The 24863-nt window shown below is 52.9% G+C and overlaps 10 protein-coding genes across 10 annotated transcripts; 5 read left to right on the forward strand and 5 right to left on the reverse strand.

The window, feature by feature from the left end:
* Positions 1-445: 445 nt before the first annotated feature.
* Positions 446-884, reverse strand: BO79DRAFT_69374 (uncharacterized protein). The gene has a single exon (XM_025689622.1). The coding sequence runs from the start codon at positions 843-845 to the stop codon at positions 570-572; it is 276 nt and encodes a 91-aa protein (XP_025534133.1). The 5' UTR covers positions 846-884; the 3' UTR covers positions 446-569.
* A 248-nt stretch (positions 885-1132) lies between these two features.
* On the forward strand, positions 1133-2613 carry BO79DRAFT_278136 (uncharacterized protein; the record flags this gene model as incomplete). The annotated part of the gene is made up of 4 exons (XM_025687865.1): positions 1133-1386; positions 1444-1507; positions 1676-1915; positions 2195-2613. Exons 1-4 carry the CDS (start codon positions 1348-1350, stop codon positions 2611-2613), a joined length of 762 nt encoding a protein of 253 aa, XP_025534134.1. The 5' UTR covers positions 1133-1347.
* A 253-nt stretch (positions 2614-2866) lies between these two features.
* On the forward strand, positions 2867-4003 carry BO79DRAFT_161248 (NAD dependent epimerase/dehydratase; the record flags this gene model as incomplete). Its single annotated transcript, XM_025679013.1, has 1 exon — positions 2867-4003. One exon carries the CDS (start codon positions 2867-2869, stop codon positions 4001-4003), a length of 1137 nt encoding a protein of 378 aa, XP_025534135.1.
* A 245-nt stretch (positions 4004-4248) lies between these two features.
* Positions 4249-5989, reverse strand: BO79DRAFT_278148 (MFS general substrate transporter; the record flags this gene model as incomplete). Its single annotated transcript, XM_025687866.1, has 2 exons — positions 4249-5721; positions 5783-5989. The coding sequence occupies 2 exons, from the start codon at positions 5987-5989 to the stop codon at positions 4249-4251; spliced, it is 1680 nt and encodes a 559-aa protein (XP_025534136.1).
* Positions 5990-6827: 838 nt separating this feature from the next.
* On the forward strand, positions 6828-14516 carry BO79DRAFT_278151 (uncharacterized protein; the record flags this gene model as incomplete). Its single annotated transcript, XM_025687867.1, has 4 exons — positions 6828-12278; positions 12336-12620; positions 12672-13087; positions 13139-14516. 4 exons carry the CDS (start codon positions 6831-6833, stop codon positions 14508-14510), a joined length of 7521 nt encoding a protein of 2506 aa, XP_025534137.1. The 3' UTR covers positions 14511-14516.
* A 465-nt stretch (positions 14517-14981) lies between these two features.
* On the forward strand, positions 14982-17953 carry BO79DRAFT_241300 (uncharacterized protein; the record flags this gene model as incomplete). Its single annotated transcript, XM_025685105.1, has 5 exons — positions 14982-14988; positions 15526-16431; positions 16483-16909; positions 16960-17248; positions 17307-17953. 5 exons carry the CDS (start codon positions 14982-14984, stop codon positions 17781-17783), a joined length of 2106 nt encoding a protein of 701 aa, XP_025534138.1. The 3' UTR covers positions 17784-17953.
* An 884-nt stretch (positions 17954-18837) lies between these two features.
* On the reverse strand, positions 18838-20557 carry BO79DRAFT_278155 (H+/oligopeptide symporter; the record flags this gene model as incomplete). Its single annotated transcript, XM_025687868.1, has 3 exons — positions 18838-19822; positions 19869-20235; positions 20287-20557. 3 exons carry the CDS (start codon positions 20555-20557, stop codon positions 18838-18840), a joined length of 1623 nt encoding a protein of 540 aa, XP_025534139.1.
* Positions 20558-20806: 249 nt separating this feature from the next.
* On the reverse strand, positions 20807-21706 carry BO79DRAFT_161304 (type 1 glutamine amidotransferase; the record flags this gene model as incomplete). Its single annotated transcript, XM_025679016.1, has 3 exons — positions 20807-21094; positions 21159-21394; positions 21469-21706. The coding sequence occupies 3 exons, from the start codon at positions 21704-21706 to the stop codon at positions 20807-20809; spliced, it is 762 nt and encodes a 253-aa protein (XP_025534140.1).
* A 326-nt stretch (positions 21707-22032) lies between these two features.
* On the reverse strand, positions 22033-23508 carry BO79DRAFT_161236 (aminotransferase class I/II-fold pyridoxal phosphate-dependent enzyme; the record flags this gene model as incomplete). Its single annotated transcript, XM_025679012.1, has 3 exons — positions 22033-22449; positions 22499-22641; positions 22686-23508. 3 exons carry the CDS (start codon positions 23506-23508, stop codon positions 22033-22035), a joined length of 1383 nt encoding a protein of 460 aa, XP_025534141.1.
* Positions 23509-23970: 462 nt separating this feature from the next.
* On the forward strand, positions 23971-24812 carry BO79DRAFT_278156 (GNAT family N-acetyltransferase; the record flags this gene model as incomplete). Its single annotated transcript, XM_025687869.1, has 2 exons — positions 23971-23998; positions 24052-24812. The coding sequence occupies 2 exons, from the start codon at positions 23971-23973 to the stop codon at positions 24810-24812; spliced, it is 789 nt and encodes a 262-aa protein (XP_025534142.1).
* Between the last annotated feature and the right edge of the window lie 51 nt (positions 24813-24863).

Genomic DNA, 24863 nt, shown 5'->3' on the forward strand with positions numbered 1-24863 from the left:
TCTTGGAGGCGTTGAATGTGTTCCATCCCAGGTAAGTGCATGGTAAGTGACGGCTATGTCAATAACTCCTTATTTAACTAAAATCAGTAATCTTTGATTGTCCAGATCACTGAGCATGTTCTTCAATTGTGGTAGAGTCACTTGTGAGGATGGAAAGCCTGTATATTAGATAAGACATTAGCTACTAAATCATATAGATTTAAGTGAATACAAGAAAGATAGACTATATTTAGGGAATACACTAACTCCCAAAGAATTGATAGTCCAATAATAAGAGGCCACTGCCTTATACTTATCCTAATAAGTTACAGTTACTATTGATAATCTGATAACTTAATTATGTATTCTAGTATTTTATTCTGCTGGCCCCAACCACGATAGCCTAGCTATTCTATCACATCAAAGTACACTGTAAGAATTTGAGGATATTTAACAGGGTTAAATCCGCGTTGTTTGGCTTTCTCATTTTACTACTGGATTGCTTGACGAGCCATGCCAGTAATAGCTTCAATCTGACTAGTAGGAACACCATGGTAGCGCAAGGTAAGCGCTTGAACGCTTACACAAACTCACACAATATACCTTGAGTTGCCGCTGGCACGTCGCACTGGAATCCAGCCGAGCGAGAAAACTTGCCGACAATTTCCACTGCACCAACGAAAAATTGACCCTCGATATCTGCGCTTGAAATGCAGATAACAGGCAGACAGGCACGTAAACATCGAAGTGTTGAAAGAATTGCATCCAATTAATATAAAAGCCAGTTTACATAGCTTCATATTGCTTTTTGCTGTAAAGATGCTCCATTGCCTCGTGATGAGGCCTCCGTAGCAGTCTATTTTCATGAGTATGGGATACGATGCAGAAAGCGCAGACAAAAGGCACTCTGATTCGATCGGTAGCAATTTCTGTTGTTCTAGATACATGGAAGAAAGCAGAGGAAGAAGACAAAGCACGGATCGGAGGGAGGTGGGAGGCGTTCTTCCAAACGGGAAGGAACGCTACAGAATGTGATAGATCGATTGGTAAGGGTCTGTGAGGAAACCGCCAAGCCTGCTAGCGCATGCTAATGACTTAATGACTTTAGGAGCATACCTCCGTAGATAACTAGGTTACATCGAATGCGGACGAAGTCTCATGTTGCAGGGCAGCAGTCAAGACATGAGCCTTCCAATAATGGAATCGAAAAGAAAAAGCCAGCCAATAACCGTCCTGGCCAAGAGCACGTCAACTCGGACTGTCTCTTCTAGCCCTTACCGAAGGTTTAAGGTCTCAACCACCAAGTTTGGCAGGCGTTGCAGTGTTCAAAACCACTAAAAGACAGCCGATCCGAGAGCAGGGTGGACCATGCAGCACACAGACTTGATGCGGCCCGACGAAGATTGGGTAAAATCGTCCGATGAACCGCTGACTTTAGACATACCGGTACTGACACGATACGAGAGGCAACTCGCAGACGCCTCGGAAAGAAGAAAGATCCAAAATCGCATCGCACAGCGTGCATATCGTATGTCTACCCTTGTTACTTGTACCTGCGATCCAATGGAGAGATTTATATTGCATGGGAGCTTGACCATCACATAGAACATATCTACCATAATGACCTGACACCTGACCTTGCCTATCTCAATTTACCTTTGGAAGATATGCCGATGCTAAGTGTAACGATGCATAGGACGGAACATGCGCGACCGATTAAACAAGATCGAGCAACTCACAAAACAGCTAAGAGCGTACGAGGAGCTCAACCTAGGGCTTCACATCGCACGGAACGGAGAGAGCACATCCGTATATCAGCAGCAACAGCATCAGAGCAGCAGTAGCAGTCCATCAACACTGCAGGTGCCACTGCCGCACGAAAACCGAGGGAGGAGCAGTGGAGGCTGCTCCCCTCCACCCGAATGGGAAGCTATGAGCACGCCATCAGAAGCAGAACCACAACCACAAGCACCAAGTGAAAGCAGGGAACAGTGTATGCCGGTACCACTCTCAGTTCCAAGAAGCACGCGATTCAACTACATGAACCAGCAAGAATGTGTAGCTTCAGCGGAGTATCTACAGCAACCGATCTCGGCGACCAACCTAAGAACATCTGTACCTGCGTTTACATGGCAGCCGCAGCAGATAGAAAACAGGTCGCGAACCAGGACAAATAGACAGAAAAAAGAAACAGGTGCAGAGCCTCTAACACCAGCGTCAAGTCTCCACCTCCCCATAGGAGCAGAGATGGAGATGGATAGTGACGGGAACGGGATAGCCAAGTCCGATGCAGGAGGGGTACCTGTACTGCCACTGAGCGCAGCTGAACTTTCTCCCACGGCAGACGAGCATTTTGCACTGGAGATAAGGGACTGGACCGCTGAGAGTCAGAGTCAGAGTCTGAAACGGACTCCGTTGCTGCACATGGCGGTTGCGGGGAATCATCTGGATACGGTCAAGGTGCTGCTGCAAGATGAAAGGGTCCTGATTGATGAGGAGGACAGCGAGGGTTTCACGGCTGTGCAGCGGGCTGTTATGCACGGCCGGTCGAAGATTGTTAAGCTGCTGCTTGAGCATCAGGCTAAGACGGACCCGGGCCCCGGGTCCGGTAGGGGAGTCGATTCAGCTTTGTAGACTGGTTCAGCACAAGTCGAAGTTGCCAAGAGAAGCAGAAGGGGTAAAAGAACTAGGGAAGTACAAGCACAAGTACAAGTACGAATACGTCCGTATAACGCAACTCTTCCGCTGGCGCTTACACCTAACACCGTAGCTGCTTACTAGATGATAGTCAGCTATAAAACAAAGAGAAAAGTAAGCAAATTCCAAATTGAATGGTTCGACAATCATAGGTATCACAACGTCAACACCCACCAACATAAACCAAACCATGCCGCCCACCCTCATCTTCCTTACCGGAGCAACAGGCCTAATCGGCTTCCGCATACTAGTTCTCTGCCTGCAACATGGCCACCGAGTCCGCGTCGCCCTGCGCACCCTCAGCGCCAAACACCGCATCCTCAACACGCCATCCATAAAATCCCTCTCCACAACCAATCCCACCCTCACAACCACTCACCTAACCTTCACCGAAATCCCCGATCTAACCATGCCCTCCGCCTTCGACCCAGGTCGCGCCCTACAAGACGTAACACACATCATCCACGCCGCCGCCCCAATCGCCTCCGCAGACCCCGCATCCATCGGCCAGAACCTAGAAGCGCATTACATCCACCCCACAATCAACACCTGTCTGAACCTCCTCTCCTCCGCACGCGCCCAATGCAGCGTCAAACGCATCATTCTGACATCCTCGCTCGCCGCCCTGATTGACCACGCAGAAGATACAGAGGACACGGTGCACGCGGCCACCACGCGCGTAGTCAATGTCCAGTCCCCGCCGTACTCTTCGCCATCGGAGGCTTATACCGCTGCCAAGGTTGGCGCGCTGAAGATGGTCGAGGACTGGGCGAGATGGGAGAAACCGGCGTTTGATGTCGTGCATCTTGCGCCCGGGCATGTGTTTGGGGTGAATGAGCTTGTTGATGACCCGCGGGAGTTGCTGGGTGCTGGGTCGAATCGGATTATACTTAGGGCTGTTGTTGAGTCTGGATCTAGATTTGAATCATTCCTTCAGATTCAGACGCAGACAGCGCCAGCGCCAGCGCCAGAACCAGGGGTTACAGTGCACCTAGACGACGTGGCGGAAGCGCACGTTCGCGCGCTGAACCCATCCATCCCGGGGAACAGACTGTACATTCTGAGCTCGGGCGGGGAAATGGGGACGCAGTTGGATGAGTGCTTTGGGGTTGTGGCGCGGTGGTTTTCTGAGGCTGTTAAGAGGCGAGTCTTGCGGGGGAAGGGGAGTCTGCCGTCGTCGGTATTTAGGGTTGATGCGCAGGAGTCGGCGAAGATTCTGGGAATGGAGTTTAGGGGGTTTGAGGAGCAGGTGAGGGATGTGGTTGCTTATTACCTTTTGTGTTTGGAGCGGAGGGGTGGGGATTGCACTGCGGGGATAGGTGGGTAGGTAGGTAGGGTATTAGGGGGTTGATAAGGTTATGGTTAGTTTGTGCGTTCTGTTGGTGTGTTATAGTATCCTAGTATACGGCTTCAGATTTATCGAGGTAGACTTCTTGTTTTATTGGAGATTATGCACAGGGCTCCGTTCGAACTGTCTGTCCTAGTCAAGATATATCTCAATGCAGAGTAGAGCCCCACCTACTCAGTTAAGATCAAAACCGAGACCGATCAGTCCAAGACCACTTCCATGGCCTACGAACCCTCCGGCACCTTCCACCCCTGCCTCCCAGCATCCTCCCTCTCCAACGAATTCTGCCTCGTAAGCAACGAAAGTGCCGCCGCCAATCCTGCAATCGCCGCCAAAACCACCCAGATAATATGGAACGCATCCTCATAAGCATCTGTCACCACCCGTATCACCTCTGCATCCACATCGTGAATTTCCCTCATCCGCGGAATGAATCCTACCGACTGGCTTGCATCGCGCAGCACGGAAATGGACTCGGGCAACTCGGCTCCGGTCCCGGTCAGTGGCGACATTCCGCGCTCGAACATGGAATTGAACACTGTCGAGCAGATCGCCAGGCCGAGCAGGGATCCCACGAACCGCGCTGTCACCAGCATTCCCGCTGCGAGACCCTCGTCGTTGACGTTTCGCACGCTCGCGAGGACAGTGATCATTGTCGCGACGAGAGTCGTACCAAGTCCGGCGCCTAGGATTGCTTGGAAAGCGTAGACTTGTGCGCGGGTGGAATCTGCGTCGACCATGTAGTTTAGGCCTAGGAAGATAGCGGTGATGAACCAGCCTGTCCAGAGGGCGATGCGGTACTTGCGTCTCCAGTCGATGAACAGGGAGACTATGATGCTCATTGCCACAACGAGGCAGCAGAGCGAGAGAATGGATTTGGCCGCTTGGATCGGTGCTTCCAGGTAGACGGCTTCGAAGAAGAGCGGCAGGTAGAGGAGGACCGGGTTCAAGAGGGCGCCGTAGAACGCACCGGATAGGGTTCCAGTGATGATGGAGATGTTGTCGAAGATCTGGTATGGAATCATGGGCGCTACGGCTCGCTTCTCGACGAACCCGAAGGGCACGATCAGCAGGAGGCCCATGAGCAGCGGGACGAGCGTCTGCCATGAGCCCCAGGGGTAGAGGGTATCCGCCCAGCTGAGCGGTAGGGCAATAGTTGTACCGATGACGATGAACAGCCCAAAGCCAAGCCAGTCAAGTCTGCGGATCTTCTCATTGACGCTCCCTTCTAACGGAGTGAGATGGAGGAAGAAGAAGGCCAGAACGCCCGTAGCACCCGCGGTAATGAGATTAATCCATCCCAGCCAGGGCCATCTAACCTCCTGCGCGAACTGGCCGCCGATGAAGGGGCCCGTCACGGCGCCCACCGCATTTGCCATGGACATGACACCCAGCCACCACGGGCGCTCCTTCAGGGTCGTGATGTCACAGAGAATGATACTTTGCAAGACGTCTAGCCCGCCAGACCCCAGACCCTCGATCAGCCGACCGACGACGATAATGTCCATGTTTGTTGCGGTGGCGAAGACGATCGACCCGATCCCGAAGAGGACGAGGGAGGCGTAGAGCACGTATTTGCGGCCCACCACATCGGAGATGTTGGAGTAAACGGGCTGGGTGACGGCTACGCCGAGAATGAAGGCGATGTTGGCCCAGAAGGACTGGAAGTTGGTCCCGTGCAGCTGGTCGGCTATGACCTGCGAGATGAATTGGTTAGCTTGACAGAAGCGCCGTGGCCATGCGAGGCAAAAGACCTACCGGCAAAGCCAGCGACAGGGCCGTCACATCCCAGGACACGATCAGTGCAATCACCGCCAGCATCAAGATCGACAGGTAGAAGGAGTAGTGCTTTTTTGGCGGTGCCGGCGTTGGTGACTGGGACCCGGACGCGGCCTCGTCTTGCCGGGTCACTCTGGCCTCCGGATCCTGGTCGTGGCCCTGACTCTGGCTCGTGGCTTTCTCCATGCTCCCTTCGTCCTTGTCAGTCGAAGCTGAGATGGAATCAGACCTGACGGGGGAAGGCGGATACAGGAGTTAAACACACGCCGGGCCACATCGTCGCGTCTGAACTCCTACATTTACTTTTACTCCGACTCCGAGCAGACACCTGAGGCGGGAAGACGTCGGACCTCCCATTGTCCTTCCTTTCTTCTGTTCTTGGTCCTTGAGCCCCAGGACGGGCAGGTGAAAGGGTGAATGTGGGTGTGGGCCAGGTGCTGACTGACGGGCTTACTACGCGAATACTCCGATACGAGACCATAACTTAGTATTGTGTAATATATTATCACGGGAAAGCGGTAATGACGGGTGTATCATTGGAAACGATGGTCTTACACTAGGCCATCTTACTCTTGCCCGCACAAACGATCTTACTAAGGGACCAAGCTGATGGTGCTCAGGGTTAGTTTGACATGAGCTTGAGGATAATGGGTAAGCGCTTGCTTGGTTTGCACAGACCATATGGATGGCAGAAAAATGTAATTTTCCATTCCATGGGCGACCTTGAGGTACAGAGTCAATGAACATAGAGCACAACAGAGTAAGCAGGCATAGTATAATATCCTCCTATTCGTACAACAAGCCCAGGCCTGGAAAGCTGAGTAGAGTATGATCTTGTAACCATAGACATTGCTCCGAGATAGCTGGAGCCATCTTTGCTTGCGCTATGGACACCACATGACACTCTCTGCATTATTACGATATCGAAACGCACGACCTATGATCAAGAGAGATTAATAGGGCAGACGGCATCATCCACACTCATTTCCACTCCCATTTCCATTTCGTTGGAAACAACTAGACCATCATGAGCGGCCCTTCCAACGGGGCAAATGGGTCCACGAATCATCTGGGCCGAACAAATGGAAACACTTCTCCGAACGGGGACAACGGCCTCAACGGTCTCAATGCCAATGGTCATAATGACTCGACATCAACGACCAACGGGACAGGCAATCACCAAAAGCCCGCGTCCTCACCTTCAAGCCCAGCCCCAACCTTTCAGCCTGTTGCCATCTGCGGCATGGCATGTCGACTACCAGGAGGCATCCACTCCCCCTCGGAGCTGTGGTCCTTCCTTCACGCTGGCCGCGACGCTCGCGGCCCCGTGCCATCTTCGCGCTACAACATCTCCGCGTTCCATTCACCGCACAAAAAGCCCGGCACCGTCATTGCTCAGCAGGGGTACTTTCTCGATTCGACCAACGACCTCGCCGCGCTGGACACCTCGTTCTTCTCCATGCCACGCCGCGAGGTCGAGACCTTGGACCCCCAGCAGCGCTTGCTTCTCGAGGTCGCCCGCGAGGCCATCGATGACGCCGGCGAGACGCGGTGGAAGGGTACCAATGTTGGCGTGTACGTCGGCTGCTATGGCCAGGACTGGTACGACATCTCGGTGAGGGACACGCAGGCCCATGGTATCTACCAAGTCCTGGGCCAGAACGATTTCATGGTCTCGAATCGGCTCTCCCACGAGCTCGACCTGCACGGCCCCAGTGTGACGCTACGGAGTGCTTGTTCCGCTTCTCTCATCGGCGTCAATGAGGCATGCATGTCCATTGCGCGCGGCGACTGCACATCCGCCATCGTTGGCGGCACCAACATCATCATGGCCCCAGCTTTAACTGCCGCCAAGTCGGAGCAAGGCGTTCTCAGTCCCGATGGCTCATGCAACACCTTTTCAGCCAACGCAAACGGCTACGCGCGCGGTGAGGGTATTGTCGCAATTTACCTTAAGCCCCTAGCGGTCGCGGTCAGGGACGGTAACCCTATCCGCGCAGTTGTGACCGGCTCAGCAGCCAACCACAACGGTCACACACCAACAGTTTCATACCCCAGCTCTCAGGCACAAGAAGCGCTAATCAGGCAGGCATACCGGAATGCTGGTATTACAGAGATTACCCGGACAGGCTTCTTCGAGTGTCACGGCACGGGGACAATAACTGGGGATCCTATTGAAGTGGCGGCTGTGTCTGCATGCTTCGGCAAAGCCGGTGTGCATATGGGCTCAGTCAAGGGTAATCTCGGCCACGCCGAGGGTGCGGCGGGCCTCGTCAGTGTTCTCAAGGCTGTTCTTTCCCTAGAAAACCGCATTATTCCCCCAAATATTAAAAGCTTTCCACGCAACCCTGCAATTCCATTTGAAAATGCAAATCTTGTTATTCCTACTGAGCCAATACCGTGGCCAGAAGACCGTGATAAGCGCGTGAGCATCAATAGCTTTGGCCTTGGAGGTTCCAATGCCCATGCTATCATCGAGTCAGCAGCCAGCTTCATCGACTCGCCAAATTCCACAAGAGCAGCTTCAAACACACCATATTTACTGCTGTTCTCCGCAAACACCGCGGCATCTCTCAAGGCCATGGGTGAAAAGTATGAGGCTTTCCTTGAGAGATATCCAGACCTGCTTCCAGATGTGGCATACACCCTGGCTAACAAACGAGAACATCTGCCATATCGCACATATTCCATCTGCACGAGTGACAAGATCATGCCACCAGCCCCCCTTCCCTCCACCAAGGCCCCACAACTCCGGGACACATCTCTGGTCATGGTCTTCACAGGGCAAGGCGCGCAATGGCCACGCATGGGCTATGAGATCCTCCGTTCCAAAAGCAATCCTGTCTTCCGTAACACCATCGCATCTCTCGACAAGGCTCTTCAGGAGCTAGGCCCGCTAGCTCCATCGTGGACGATTGACGAAGAGCTCCGCAAACCTGCACGGAAGAGTCGGGTTGATGCAGCCGAATACTCTCAGCCTCTATGCACAGCCCTACAGATTGCCTTGGTCGACACATATGCTTCGATTGGAATCCGCCCGGCCGCGGTGCTTGGCCACTCCAGCGGTGAGATTGCCGCCGCCTACGCCGCTGGTGGCCTCAGCGCCCGTGAGGCTATTATCGTGGCATTTCTGCGTGGACTAGCAACAACGCGACAGGGTTCCAAGGGCGCCATGGTAGCGTTGGGTATGAGTTGGGAAGCTGCCAAAAAGCATCTCGTGCCTGGCGTAGTGCTCGCTTGCGACAACGCGCCGAGCAGTGTAACAATATCCGGAGACGCAGGTCCATTGGAAGAGATAATCAAAAACATCAAGCAGTCGGACCCTAAGGTCCTGACGACCGTGCTCACTGTTGACAAGGCTTATCACTCGCCACATATGGCTGAGATCGGGACTCAATACAAAGCGAGTATGACCGACGCCGGCGTCGTGGGCAACGTGCACACTCTTCCATTTTTCTCAAGTGTTTCAGGTCAATACTTGGTCCCAATCGCAAAGAACAGATTCGGACCTGAGTACTGGCAGACCAACTTGGAACGCCCCGTGTTGTTCACGTCAGCTGTAAGGGCCGCTATCAAACAGCACGTTGGCCCCTCTAAGCAGGTGTTCCTTGAAGTTGGTCCCCATGCAGCTTTGGCCGGGCCAATGCGCCAGATTCTAACCCACAGCTCCAGCAGCGCAGCATACATTTCATCTTTGACCCGACGAACTGACAGCATTGAAAGTTGGCTGTCGGCTCTTGGCCAACTTTTTGCTCAGCATGTACCCTTTGATCTTCAGGCTTTGATGCCCACTGGAAAGCCCCTCTCAGATCTGCCCTCCTACCAGTGGGATCATCATCGCACTCATTGGAGCGAGTCACGCATCGCCCATGAGTGGCGCATGCGCAAATACCCACACCATGACCTGTTAGGCGCAAAGGTCGTTGAAACCACAGACCTTGAGCCTGTATGGCGAAATCTGCTGCACATTGAGAATGCTCCATGGATACGTGACCACAGAATCAACACGGATATTATATTCCCTTTCGCGGGATACATAGCCATGGCGGCTGAAGCTATCCGTCAAATCACGGGGATCGAAGAAGCCGTGGAGTTTCGAAATATTGCGGTACGCACCGCCTTAGTCCTCAACGAGAGCTCAACAAAAGAGATCGTGACAACTTTCCGTCGCCTCCGTCTAACAGATTCGCTGGACAGCGAATGGTGGGAGTTCAGTATCTCATCGCATAATGGACGGACGTGGATACAACACTCTTCCGGCGAGATTCGGGCTTGGAACGAAATAGTCGCCATGAGAAATTGGGCTGGCGAGCAGGAGAACTTGCCGCGCAAAGCTTCCAGCAAGCGTTGGTACGATACCATGCGCAACGAGGGCCTTGACTATGGCTACCATTTCGAAAGTCTTGAAGATATCACAACGACAACAACCGGCGCACGAATGGCTCGTGCACGAGTCCGCAACAATTGGCATGGAGACGAGCAATTCTACCACCTTCATCCTGTCATCCTAGATTCCTACTTTCAACTCCTTAGTATAGCCGCTCGGTACGGACTTACGTATGACTACCATCAAGTCATTCCCGCAAGTGTGGGCTCATTGACTCTCCGCCGCTGCTCTGTCAACAACCTTTTGGTGTCAGCGACAGCTGTGCCGACCGGTACCGCGGTTTGTGGAACAGGCACTGTTTCAGCTAGTGGTGAGACCATCATCGAGCTCTCGAAAGTCCGTCTGACATCTTGTACAAATGGTGCCAGAGAGGAACACGCGCCTATCACCGCCCGAAGTGAGTGGGTGCCACATTTTGAGACCGCAGCTCTCGGTACTCTTGTGAAGCCGACGCGAATAGACGAAGATCACGCGGCAAGGTTAGATGAGCTTGTCAGTTACTCAATAGATGCATCTCGAAGATCGACGACCGGTCTAGATGTCATTCCAGAACTTCGACGATACAAGACATGGCTCGACGAGGTCCCTTGTTATTCAGAAGAACTGTGTGATGCTACATTGAACACTCGCATTGAAGCCGTCGCAAGATCACTGGGGTCAACACCCGTTGCGCACATTGCCAAAGCGATCACCCTAGTCACAGACAATGCAGGTGCTATCCTTTCTGGTCGTAAAAAGGCCTTTGAAGTTTTGGATACAAAAAACACGCTTGGGAAATTCCTTCGCTTCCTCAATGAAGTTGAAGGATCTGCATTCTTCAATCGCCTTGGCCTCCAGAAGCCTAACCTCCGGGTTCTGGAGTTGGGCGCAGGCGTTGGCTCGGCCACAGCTGGCATTGTTGAGACACTGACACGGCCTGACGGTCAGGTGCTTTTCTCGCAATACGCTGTCTCCGATCCATCTCCAGGCATGGTTGAAGTCCTCAAGGCGCGCTTCCAAGGCTTCCCCAATATGAGTTTTCACGTATTTGACATTGGAACTCAAGCCGAATCCCAGGGCTTCGATGAGAGGGACTTCGATCTTATCATTGCGGCAGGAGTGCTGCACAGTACTCCTAAGCTTTCAGAGTCCCTCACACAAGTTCGTCAGCTTCTCACCCTATCAGGACGGCTTCTGCTGCAGTCCTTACGGCCTGGTCTCTCGTGGTCCAAGTATGTCCTTGGGCTTCTTCCCAGCTGGGATAATGGGGTCGATGACGGCCGATCTACCGAGCCGTATGTCAATATGGAAACCTGGCAAGCGAAGTTAGCCACGGCAGGCTTCGAGATCACTGGCGAGCTTGGTCTCAATTCCGACGGGCCAAGACACATCTGTCATGTTATTGTAGGGAGACCCCGACGTGACCACCTCCCGGCGAGGAAAGCCACTGTTCTTTCCGGATCGTCAATTGTTTCCTCCAAATCCCATCCCGTTATCGACGAATTACTCTCACGAGGGTATGAGATTTCTTATTGCAGCCTTGCAGATATTCCCCCACCGGGGCAAAACATAATCGCCTTCCTTGACGGGCAGACATCGTTCCTGGAGCAGCTGGATGCCACGAAGCTTGAGCAGCTAAGAGCTTTCATCAACAATATCGCTAACTCTGGGATTTTATGGGTCACGCAGCCATCGCGGAGTCAATGTGCAGACCCACACTTCGCGCAAATACACGGTCTGGCTCGGTGTATCCGCTCCGAGCTGAGCATTGCTTTTGCGACTTGTGAGGCAGATGACATGGAGAGCCCACGGGGGTGTCAAACTGTTGCCAGCGTGTTTCAAAGTTTCTCCGAAAGAGTTAACGATGGAGAGATTGAGCCCGATTTCGAATACATTATTGAGAATGGGGTGACGCGAGTGCATCGATTCTTCCCCGTCTCCTCCACAAGCGGCCGGGGGGCGGGTCAGGTGACCAGTGAGGCGCGGCTGACGATTAGTCAGCCGGGGCGGCTTGACACGCTGCATTGGGAAGGTGCGACTGTGGCCGGGGAAGCACTCCAGGACGATGAGGTTCACGTCGAGATCCACGCCGCCGGCCTCAACTTCCGCGTAAATAACTCACCTCCTATCCTACCAACGTGGCAGACATACTGACAACACCGGCAGGATGTTCTGGTGGCGATGGGTATCATCGACGTCACCCCGCCTACCTTTGGCTACGAGGCCACGGGGATTGTGCGTCGCGTTGGCCCGAAGGCAGGAAGGCTCAGCGTTGGGGACAGAGTAGCCCTCGTAGGATTTGATGTCTTTGCATCGACTGTCACGACCACCGAGAAGCTCTGCGAAAGGCTCCCTGATGAACTCGACTTCATCAACGGAGCTTCCATGCCGCTGGTCTTTGCTACGACCATTTACTCGCTCATCAACGTCGGGGGACTTCGGCGAGGCCAGGTATGTCAAAATCCTGTCTGACCAAAGTAGTGGTTCTGATTCTGCTGTCAGTCTGTTCTCATCCATAGCGGATGTGGTGGCGTGGGCCTAGCTGCAATCCAAGTAGCTCAAATGATTGGCGCCGAAATTTTCACAACGGTCAGCTGTGAGAGGAAGATTGGCTTCCTTGTACAGGAATTTGGCATCTCGAGAGATCACATATTCAACTCGCGGAGGGTGAGCTTCGAAGAAGATCTGCTAAGACAAACCAACGGTAGAGGTATTGATCTGGCGCTCAACTCACTCTCGGGTGAGTTGCTCCATGCAACTTGGCGCTGCGTTGCGAAATGGGGGACTTTGGTAGAGATTGGCAAGCGTGATCTTCTCGGCCGAGGCAAGCTTGATATGGAATTGTTCCTTGCCAATCGTAGCTACCGTTGTGTAGACATTGACCAGATGTGCAAGGAGCGACCCGAGATGATCAGCCCGTGAGTGCCGGCCGTTACGGCCATGAGGTCCATGGCTAACATGACAGCAAGACTACTCCGTTCCATGATGGACTTCTTCCGCGGTGGCCATATTCGAGCCATCCCGATCGAAAAGGTTTTCCCTTGCTCCGAAATCCAAGAATCGTTGCAGCACATGCAGCAGGGCAGCCACATTGGGAAAATTGTGCTTCAATTCCGCGACCTGGCATCGGCCGAACTCCAGCTTGGACAGATTCAGGCTGTCAAAATGTCTGCTACGGCCGTGCTTGACAGCTCCGCTTCATATCTGCTCGTGGGTGGAACTGGAGGCTTGGGGCGGTCTGTAGCGGTGTGGATGGTCCAACACGGAGCGAGGCACCTCACCTTCCTCTCGCGCAGCGCTGGGACAACCGACAGACACAAGCTCTTCGTGACTGAGATCCAGAGCATGGGCTGTGAAGTGCATCTCGTACGCGGAAGCGTCACTCACGCGGCAGACGTAGCGCGGGCAGTTGCAGAGTCCCCTCCACCCCTCAAAGGGGTACTCCAGATGACAATGGTGCTTCATGACCAAGCCTGGCAGAAGATGACCATCGACGACTGGAACGAAACGACGGCGCCCAAGGTGAAAGGAACATGGAACCTACATAACGAGACGCAGTTGCAGAACCTCGACTTTTTCATCCTATTTAGCTCACTCTCCGGAATTGTGGGTCAGCATGGACAGGCTGGTTATGCCAGTGCAAACACTTTCCTCGACGCATTTGTGAAGTTCCGGACAAGCAAGGGGCTCCCTTGTACGTCGCTGAACATTGGTGCCGTGGAGGGATCGGGCTACCTGGTCGAGCAAAATGAACTGCTAAACAAGATGAAAGGGGCAGGGTGGCGGCCTGTGCAGGAATCAGAGTTACTGGAGGTGTTGGGGACCGCAATGCTCTCGGCAACAACTAAGGTCACAGAGGATGAACCGCCAAAGCCGAGCCTCGTCGACCCAAACACTACTCTCGTGGGCATTGCACCAGTAACCCCCCTCAGCAGTCCTGACAGCAGCGCCAGGTTACGCAAAGACGTTCGTATGTCGGTCTTTCGCAACATCCGCAGCCAAGGCCATGCGACTTCCTCCAGCGACGGTTTGCGACAATTCCTGAGCGCAGCCAAGGCCAGCCCAGAAACGCTTAACACACCCCAGTCAGTTGCCTTGTTAGCGCAGGAGATTGGCAAGAAGCTCCTGGGCTTGGTGCTGCGGTCTCCGGATGATGAGATTGATGTATCTCTGCCGCTTGCGCAACTCGGCCTGGACTCGATGGTGGCGGTAGAGATGCAGGCCTGGTGGAAGCAGATGTTTGGGCTAGATATCAGTGTGCTAGAAATGCTGGGCATGGGAACGCTCGAAAGGCTAGGCAAGCAGGCTGCTGATGGTTTGCTGGGGCTGTGGGAGCACTAGAACGACTTCAGGCTGAGGCGTGGCGGCGTTTACTAATAGACACACTTCCGCTGGAAAGCGAAACAAGTACAGCAAGGATGGTGCCATTTCCACGAAGAGGATAAATATCATCTTTCTTCTTTATCCATCTCATCTAACCGTTAAGCAAGCACTTGGTAAATTGGAATTATTTCAAGCCCTTGGAACTCATAGTATCGGACTAACTTGCCGTCGCCACCTGCATAGCAACCTACGCGCAGCAATGAGACTCCAGCCTTGCAGGGAAGATCACAAGCATGGTCCAAGAGGCGTCTGCCACTATTATTGCCAGCGTATTGTTCGATCCGTAATTAGCAATCGCACGTGAAGCTCCGGCTCAGATACAGGGGACACATAGGAGGACGACGTATCTCCAAGTGCAAGTGCCCCCACGATGTCCGTCGGAGCTTCTCCGGGCATGGTATCCGTACACTTAACAGCAAGCCAAAGACCATGGCTAGTAGTTGCAAATTCCCGGCACTGGTCGGCGCGATCTGAGTTCTCAGAGAATGGCGCTGGTCCCCACTGACCCGCTCTGTTGGGGAATACTAGCTAGTGCACTGCGGTATCTTGAAGGTCGGAGACCTCTATAATCTCATCTACCTAACTCGGCTTCTTGGGATCTTTGGGAGAATCCCGGAATTGCAGGGGTGGTGCTACTAGGATAGTAGCAGGTCCGGTATTGTTGATAACAGCTTCACAATACCAGTACAGGTCCGATACGCCCGGCCGTACAGCTCCGGGATATAGTCCGATACATAGCTTACTACCGGTCTTGTATCGGAATAAGAGTCAGCTGACGAGCCTCTGATAGCGAGACCGCACTCTCACCTGCAGCTGGGCAAGTGTTCCTCCTGACGCAATCTCTCCAAGAAACCAGGAAAAGAGACAAGAACCGGGATACTGAGTCCGCATAATACCGAATCGTATCCAGTGGACCTGGAAAGCGAACGAAGGAGCACTGAGTTCATTACACACAGGTCATTGAGCATGTCAGCACCCACAACCAGGCGCAATCGAACCCTCGCCTCATGTGAACCTTGCCGAGAGAGGAAAACTCGATGCGATCACGGCAAACCAGTCTGTGCCTCCTGCCGGCGTCGTGGCTTCGACTCTCGGTGTTACTACCATCCTGCCCCTCTGACTAAAATTCGAAGTGCAAGTGCACAAAGACTGGCCGTGCCTACGCCATCCCAACCAACCATTGCTGCACCATCGTGGAGCAGTTCCAGCGCAATACATCCCAGACGCTCTGCGGCTGGACCGCCCAAATTCCACACATGGCCTTTTATGTCGACCGTCTCTGATAGTGGGAACCTGCCAGACACTCCCTTGCCGGGCTCGCATGACCGCAAGGCCTATGAGGCCCATCTAGCCACCATGAAGGAGATTGTGTCTCAGTTAAGATACCTTCCTGTCATTGAAAAGTGCCTCCATCAGTACTACGCTGCTAAGCATAACTCACTTGTACCGAAACCAGTCGTTCTGCACCTTCTCAATGCGCTCCGTACAGATCTAGTATCGTCGGGCTATATCCTTGAAGAAACGGGAGATCGAGTCGAGTTGGGCGATATTTCGCGGTTATCAGAATCTATACTGCTTTCTTCCTCTACAGAGGTTATCATCACCGCATCCTTGGACCTGCATGGTTTCTTAGCCTTGTTCTCTGGTCCGAATCTTCGAGTCGAGACTCTCGGTCTTTTGTATACTATGGCTGCCCGTGCTTCGGCTTTTTTCATTGATTGCGATGAGGGTAAAGATGCCGCATTCGTCCCAGACATGGTCTGGTATAGCACGGTAATCTTACGACTAGCTCGAGACCTTGCACCCCTGTCAAACGACGTCATTATATGGTTGGCGAATGAGAATGGACAGCTCAGGTCATTCCTTGAAGGAGATACGAGTGAGTCACTTTTATACATATCGTGAATGGGTGGATACTGATTGATTGCAGGCCTCGGCGTGTGGCGTCTGGTGGGCGATCTCTCGACTGATTTATTGGCTCTGGGCTTGAACAGGGAAGCGACATATTCCCCTGAGAGAACCCCGTTCTTTCTTGCAGAGTGCCGGAGAAGGTGCTTTGTGACTGAATATTACCTGGAGAAGATGTTTGGCCTGATATTCAATCTACCTCCTCGCATTACCTCTCGATATGTGGACGTCAAGCTCCCCCTTGATTTGTCAGATGACGAACTTTTTGCCCAAACTCCCCAGGACCTAGAGGATGCAAAAGGTCGACTCACGGAAGATGGCTGGAACACAGATGGGAAGCTTAGAGCAGCAACCTGGGCTCGATTGCGATATATTTTGAGTCAGTTTCGGGAGGGAATTGTGGAATATAATTTTCAAGCATCACAGGCCGCTGACCCTGCCCAGCTGAGGTGTGTACAATCAGTCGTACAGGGGTTGAACAGCACTAAGGTTGTTTCAGAGAATTGTCTTCTCGATGTCGTCAGACGTGGGATAACCTGCTTCCTCATCTAAGATATACTCAGGACTGCTGGGAATCTGACATGCCCTTGAGCACTTGTTACATGCACGCGAAGGTGCATCTAGCCTATCTCCAAATTCATTTCCAGATACACCACCTTCTTGGGGAGAATAGCTCAACTCCGCTTCCCGAGCTGCTCGACGTATCGGCAAACATTCTGGAGACAGTGGTTCAGATGGGAAATACTCGCAGAAAGGGCGCCTTTACTTTGCATGATCTACCTGAAATCGTATGTGCTGCTCTACCCCCGTACCGACCATCTGTTTGTCATAGCTGACAGGGTGAAGCTTCTGGCCTGCGGCTTGCCGTCTGCGGCAGTCCTCCTAACTACACTAGAGAACAATACACAAGATTTGTCAAGTATCCTTCCGCCTGGCATAAAAACATCATCCGTCATTCGCAATGTTGCCGTCCTTACGTCGCACCTCGAAAGGGTGGCCAGTTCCCGGGAAAGAAATCAAGCCTTCTGCTTGCAGGCGGCAAAGGCGATCACGGAGAAATTGGACAGGATTTTGGACAAGCTTGCGACGTCAAAGTTTCAGGCTCGGACAATTGCTGATGTTGCGACAAGGGTTGACGTAATGAACTCGATGCCGACTCCGACCACTGATCTTGACGCTTCCCTCACTGGTGGAGACAGTGCTGGAGATGGGGATAGAGAGATCGGTACCTTTAATCTGGATGACTACGACAATCCCGATCTAATGTCTTGGGCAATCGATTTTGACCTTGGAAGCATGGCCAGCGAGTGGACAATGATGTAGAACTCGCAATCATTGCCGAATTCTGCAACGCCCAGTTATTCATACCCGTCGTTCGGAATGCCTAACAATGGGTGAAATATTTCTACCCCAGGCAGTGCTCTCTGTCGCTCAGAGACATGACAATTTCACTAGGAGAAGGGGGCACAACATGCTTGGCTTTTAGTTCTGACCCGAACGGACCTCGTGCTGCCCGCGTGCAATGAAATCTTCCACGATACGGACATACCACGTTTCTCGAGTGGGGCAAGAACCGAGAACATGCGAACCCAATCATATCCTTGTATCTGGTTTCCTAATAGTGATAGTCTATGTTTTAGATGATCATTTACGTGGCCGGGGCAATGAATCAGCTCATCGAAATCCACGCAGCCAAGATGCCATCACCACTTCCTTCTCTCTGCTGTGCTGACCAATCCTTGTTCCTCTCTCCGTAGTCAAGATCTCACCAAATAACAAGACTGCTTGCAAAGCTCAGGCCGGTAAACACCTATCGCGGCCCACGGCCTCCTCCTTGGCTGGCTTTCGGGTTAGTATTTACTGCGCTGGATACCTTGACCTAGGGATCAGAGTCAATAACGGGAAAGCAATGGACTGAAGCATCTCATTTTGGGGCAATGACAGGGTCGGCGGAAGTCTCCATTCCCCGGTCTCCACGACGAGCTTTCCAGCGGGATAGAAATTAAAAGCTACCATTCAGGAGCCTAACCGATAGACGAATGTTACTAACTAGACTACCCACTGCGAAGGCAGTGGCTCAACATCATGTTCCTTTCATGAAGGTAGAGCAGACGGTCTGAATTGAGAAACATCTACTCTCGCCGAATACACGACCCAAATACCCTTCGCATATAACTTCTGAACTTGGAAACAAAACGGCCCTGTCCACCATGATGGCTACATGTTTTGACTTCTTGGAATATTATGCTGAAAGCTTCTATCTATCTATCCATCTCTGGACCAGACAAAAGACGCTCAGACAAACCGAAGGGCGTCTCAAGTTACTTTATCTGGGACGTATGGGCTTCTTCTCCCCTCCACCAGCTGGCTTAGCTAGCTAGCCAGCCCTCTTCCGCTGAACCTGCACACTCCAGAGCGCTGCCCCGGCACCGAAAACCGCCATTGCGAGAACAATGTACATCCACGTTATCTTAGGATCAACGGTCAGCGGCAAGACGGCCATAGCAAGGAAGGTCCCCACCGAGACGGTGGACAAATACAGCGCCATGATCAGCGACCTCATTGACTTGGGCGCGTTGGCATACGCGTATTCCAGGCCTGCCACCGACGCAAGACACTCTGATGAAGCGACGAGGATATACGCGGGGACCTGCAGGAGCACAGAGACGTCGTTGGGGACCTGTCCATGCATGCAGGTGGGCGACCGTGGATGGTCGTAACATGGCGGGGAGACGTAGATAGTCCGCTGGACGAAAGCGGCGTAGAGCATGGCTAGTGCGCAGACCATGAACCCCGCTGTGATGCGGGGGAAATGGTGGACGGGGTATCCGAGGTTGCGGATTGTGGGAAAGATGAGGCGGTCGAGTAGGGGGAGTAGGAAGAGTGTTGTGATGGGGTTCATGTAGGGGAGGATGTCGTTGGGGATGCCGTGGGTTTGCATTGTCGCGGCTTGGGAAATGAAGTTCGTTAAGAGCTGGGAGAAGGCGGCCCAGTAGAACGGGTAGAGGAGGAAGACCTTGCTTGCGCTGAGGGCTGTTTGGAGGTCGTCGATGAAGGAGTTGGACCAGGGATATTCTTGGTATGGGCTTTCGACTGGTTCTAGGGCAGGTCGGGCGCAGTTGAGGTTACCTTTATGTTTGATTGTGATCCAGAGAGCGTGGAGGACGTTCGGTATAATGGATCCATCCGGCGCACTACTCTTATACTGGTCTTTGCTGGTCATGAAAGCTATGAAGCCAATGATGAAGACGGCCATCGGGATGGCGAATGCTGCCGAGAACCCGTAGGATTGTTCGATTTCGACTGAAGCCAGAGCAGCAAGACAGCCGGCGTTGATAAAGAGAAAATAAGTTGCAAAAATCCTGACGAATGTCAGACTTTGCATAAGAAGGAAGTCTAGAGACAGACCTTTGAACCGTCAACTCTCTATCAATGATGACTGTTTCACCCGATTTGAGCAGACGGATAACTTGACCAGGAGACGTGTACTGCTCAGCAAGCAACGGGCTAACATTCGCCTTGATGCCACCAGTGCCGACGCCTATCAGAAATAGAGACAGAAGCAATCCTGGCAATGAAATGACCGTTTCTTGAACAGCAGGTAGAGAGGATAGGACCAAAGTCGCCAATCCGCCGCCGTAGATAGCAGCAGAGTACAGGATGGTTTTCACCCGGCCGAGATACTGCTCGGCGACAACCGCACCCAATACAGGCGTCAGGAAACACCAGATCATGAAGCCTTGGTTGACCAAAGTAGCATGAGCCTGTCCGAGTCCTAGGTATTCGCGTCAGATTATGTTGCACTGGCTGGATAAGCATGACAAACCGATTCCACCAGAGCGGATAGGGTCATCTCGTGGGTTTTGGATGTAATTCTGCATGGGTCCCAGGACCCCAAAATAGGCGAATCGCTCGCAGAACTCAATGCTCGCAATGACCCAGACGGTGAATGGGAAGTTGTCTGCAACTTTCCTTAAATGACCGTGGCCATTGGCGATGGAAGATGGTGGAGGAATGTCCTCTACTATGGCTGGCAGGAGGGGAGTGCGATGGGTCGCGTTTAATGTAGTCGCAGTTTCTGGTTCAGGTCTAGACATGTTGGAAAGAATTGCATCATATACAGATACCCAGTGAAGCCTAGAAGAACACTTTGAACGTGACTTGAAAAATAACAAGAGAGGATGTCTGGGCTTGCAGAGATATATATTTCTGGTGGTACCTGGTAAGGTATGATTACTAACTGTACCGGAGCGGTATAGTTGACTGTAAGCCGAAACTCCCAAATACCATAATACCACCGCTTCATCGCCACGCAAATGTCAACACCCACACTCCTGCTTCATCCTTTATTCTTTTATCAGAAACCACAAAAAGGCAGCCCCAACAAGCACCCCATCATGCGGATGATGAACTCGATCTATCCCATCTCGGTATGTGGCTTCATCTAGCACAGATCCGCGCCTCCGCTCCAGCAACTCGCAGGCAATCGTGGCATCGTACTCCGGATGTCCCTGCAGAGTCATGACCCGGTTCGTGACGTAGATTCCCTGCACCTCGCACCGGTCGGAATGGCCTAGCTTCTTGACGGACGCTGGATACCGCCGGACGACGTCGCGATGCATCTGATGAAGCGCCTGCCAGCCATTTGATCCTCGTTAACACTGTCCAACACGCCAGCCACGGAGTGAACAAATATACCAGGGAATCGCAGCCAAAGACTCTCTTACCCGTCTCTGATAGTGTGACAGAAGTAACAGAGACTTCCCAGCCCAAAGTATTCCGTTCAGCTGTTTCTCCATATGCGCGTCCGACAATCTGGTGCCCGAAACAGACGGCCATGATTCGGACCCGCGATTGCTCGTGCAGCAGCGATTTGGTAAAGTCAACGAGCTTCAAGATCCAATTATTCGAGCCTGATGTGAAAGAATCATGGCCTTAACGAAAGAAGAGATATATTAGCTGTAGTCTCTGAGCAGGAAGTGGGCAAGATAAAGGCGGCGTCACTCACGGCTACCTGTCATGAATACCGCGTCGATTTCCCGGATGTTTGGGTATTCTTGCTTGATTACTACGTCATAGAAGAAATATTCAATATTGGGTCTCTTGTGGAGACCACTTTCCTCGAGCTTCTGCGCCCCGGCCTCCAGGAACTTTCTGTAGAAATTGCCGATGCTTCCGTGTTCCTTCTTGGGGTTCCCGGCCAGCTCATCGCACATGAGTATGGCAATGCGCAAAGTTGATCGCATTTTTTCTGACCTCCGGATGGAGCGTTTCGTGAAGCATAGGAATCGGAAATATATATGTCTACAAAATCCTAGCCCTGCACGGTGCCCCCTCAGCCTAGGTGTGTCATCGAAAGGATTGACACTGTATCAGAAAGACCAGACCTAGCAGGTTTACGGTGAATGGCTGCCTTCAGTCATCTAGCTTACTGTGTTATAGTAAGGGTAGGTCTTATGCTAACAAACTCGGAGGCAACCAGTAGGTATTGGCCTACCATGCTGAATACAATTTTACTCCTGTCCAACTGGGGACGCTGTTTTGCAAACAAAGCCTCTTGACTAGCTACGTCTCAAGTATTCATGGCATACACCCGGCGTGCCGCACTCGGCAAGACATTGTCTGTCTGGCCGTCCTCAATCACCAACATTTCCTGAGCCCACTCGCAAATGGTATTTGCCAACTTCTCCGCTTGATCCAGATCATTATGGGCGTGGAAGACCAGGCGCACCCGACTTTTCCCTTTCGGTACTACCGGGAAGGATATGTTATAAGCGTTGATATTGTTGATCATCAGATGGAAGAAGAGGTACAGCTCGTGTTTTGGACGAGTCAGTACCGGCACTATGTGAGTGAGGTGCTCGATGCTCTCGTAGTCCTCGGCGAGGGGAATGTTGAGGATCCCCTGGTCCACGGCTTCATCCCATACCGGATGGGCGGTGATGGTTTCGAGAAAGTGCCGGACACTGCTCTGGACTTTCTGTATTGGCTGGAGCTCGTGAGCTAGAGATTGTCTCATCCAGGAAGGGAGGAGATACCTCTTCGGCCTCGTTATTCTCCAGCAAGCGGTACCCAGCGCGCATGGACGCCACCATGGGGAACGACGGTGCGCCGCTGTAGATGGCAAACCGGGCATTGCTGATCAGCCGATCTCGAATCGTCTTGTTGCAGAGGATCACACCTGTACTGAACTTAGCCCAGTCCCGTCTCATGCGGCTCACTGACCTCCAGTCGACCCCAACGCTTTACTGCACATATGGATGCGAATCGCAATCTCCTTCTCCAGCCCCAACATATTAACCAGCCCTGCCCCCCTCGGCCCCATCACCCCATTACTATGAGCCTCATCGATGATGAACTGCGCATTCCCAAGCGGAAACAGGTCCTTGACCATCTGCAACATCTCCTCGAGCGGACAAATATCCCCATCCATACTATACACTGATTCAACCGCAATGAGAATCGAAAAGTGGCCCTCCGCAAACCCCGGATACCCCTTCACCTCCCCAAGAACCCCCCTTAGCGAATCCGGATCATTATGCCGAAACGCCAACCGGTGCTGGGCCAGCGAAGCCTTCATCCCCTCATGCGTACTCGCATGGACCGCCTCATCGTAAACAATCGCATCCCCAGGCAGCGTCACAGCCGCCACAGTCCCCGCATTGGCCATGTACCCGGAATGCGCGATATATGCTGTCTCGGCGCCATGGAACGCCGCAATCTCCTTCTCCGTCTGGATGAGGTAGTCGTAGTTGCCGTACTGGACGCGGGAACCCGAGGCACTGAGCCGGAAGTCCTCGTACTGGCTTAGCTCGCCCTGGAATGCTTCACGGATGCGGCCGGTGCGGTTGAAGGAGAGGAAGTCGCTGGAGGTGAAGTCGAGGACGGAGTCGTCCCAGCGGGGCTTGGCGACGAAGAGGCTGTGGTCGGCGCGGGCGAGGTCCATGGCTTGTTCAAGGTTGCGGTAGAAGGCTGGTTGGTGTTTCATGCTTGTTGCGCGGGGCTTGTGGTCTTGCAGCCATTGGGTGAGCATGCGGTCGGCGTACATTGTGAGGGTTGGTCGATTGAATCAGGATTCCGGCGGTGGGGTAAGGGTCAGGTGTGTAAGATGGGATAGGATGGGAGGGATGGTGTGGTGTTCAATCAGGCGATATGGATACTGCACATTGAGGATATTGCTACTGTAACTATCTTTACTGGCTAGACTGCCATGTCGGACACTCGAGTCTCCATTACAGCGCTAGTGGCTTATTGCTTCTGCTTAGTTGAGAGCTTAGTGTTGAGCTTACTAGATCCATACAGACCAGCGCCATGGCATAAGCCAAGTTGTCTTACTGTATTTAGTGTATCTGCAAGCCATAAGCCGTAAGCTATGCCACTAGCTTACGAGTGCCGATCTGTTCGGGGCATTCCTTTCTACTCAACCCATACAAGACAGGAGGCCCAATTCTCCAGCAGACACAAACTCTCCAAGATAGCATTGCCATCCATCCTCCTCACCCATCACACAATGCCAGACCCAGCATCAGCCCTACAAAGTAAGACAGCACATCCCCTCTACCATCAAGCACTAAACACCTTTCCAACCCAGCCGCCTCTTCCCTCTCCCCCTTCCCCCTCAAAGGCCTAGCCGTAACCCTTGAACCCATCACCCCGCAACACATCCCCTCGCTCTTCCGCGGCCTCAACTTCCCCAAAAACAACCCGATAATTGACTACATCGCCAACTTCCCCTACATCCAAACGGAATCCGACCTCGCCACCCACATCGCCAGCACACTCTCCCAAAACCCGTCGCTAACCATCCTCGCCCTGCGCGCAAATCCCCACGTCCTGAACCCGCCCTTCCCTCCCACCCTAACGCCCACAACGGCCTCAGATTCCCACACCGCTGTCTTGGGAATTCTAGGATACAGAACCCACCCACCCAGCCGCACCATCCAACTCGACGACTCCGTCTTCGCGCCAGAACTCCAGCGCACCTATGCCTCCACCGAAGCGCATTACCTGCAATTGGTGCATCTCTTCGAGCACCAAGACTTCACGTGTGCGCGCGTGTGGCTCAAGTCGCATGCGATGAATGTCCAACCCCGCGCGCATACGGAGCGCTTGGGGTATGTATTTGAGGGGACGATGCGCAAGGATAATGTGAGTCGGTGGGGCACGCCGCGGGACTCGGATGTGCTGAGTATGTTGGATGACGAGTGGAAGGGTAATAAGGTCGTGGTGGGGCGGTGGCTGGATAAGGGGAATTTTGGGGAGGATGGGGAGCAGGTCAAGTCTATGGGTGAGGTGAGGAGGGAGGTGGAGGAGGAGAGGAAGAGAGAGGAGAAGGTGAAGAGCTTGCTCTAGGGTGGATGGTGTCCTTGTCTGCCCGCTGGGACGGGGTGTTTGGGACAAAGG

The sequence above is a fragment of the Aspergillus costaricaensis genome (genome assembly GCF_003184835.1).
Source record: "Aspergillus costaricaensis CBS 115574 unplaced genomic scaffold BO79scaffold_59, whole genome shotgun sequence".
Taxonomy (NCBI): Eukaryota; Fungi; Ascomycota; class Eurotiomycetes; order Eurotiales; family Aspergillaceae; genus Aspergillus; species Aspergillus costaricensis.

Bases quoted from the DNA above. Each gene is read 5' to 3' on its own strand.
- BO79DRAFT_69374 (XM_025689622.1), bottom strand. From the start codon at position 845: ATGAAAATAGACTGCTACGGAGGCCTCATCACGAGGCAATGGAGCATC.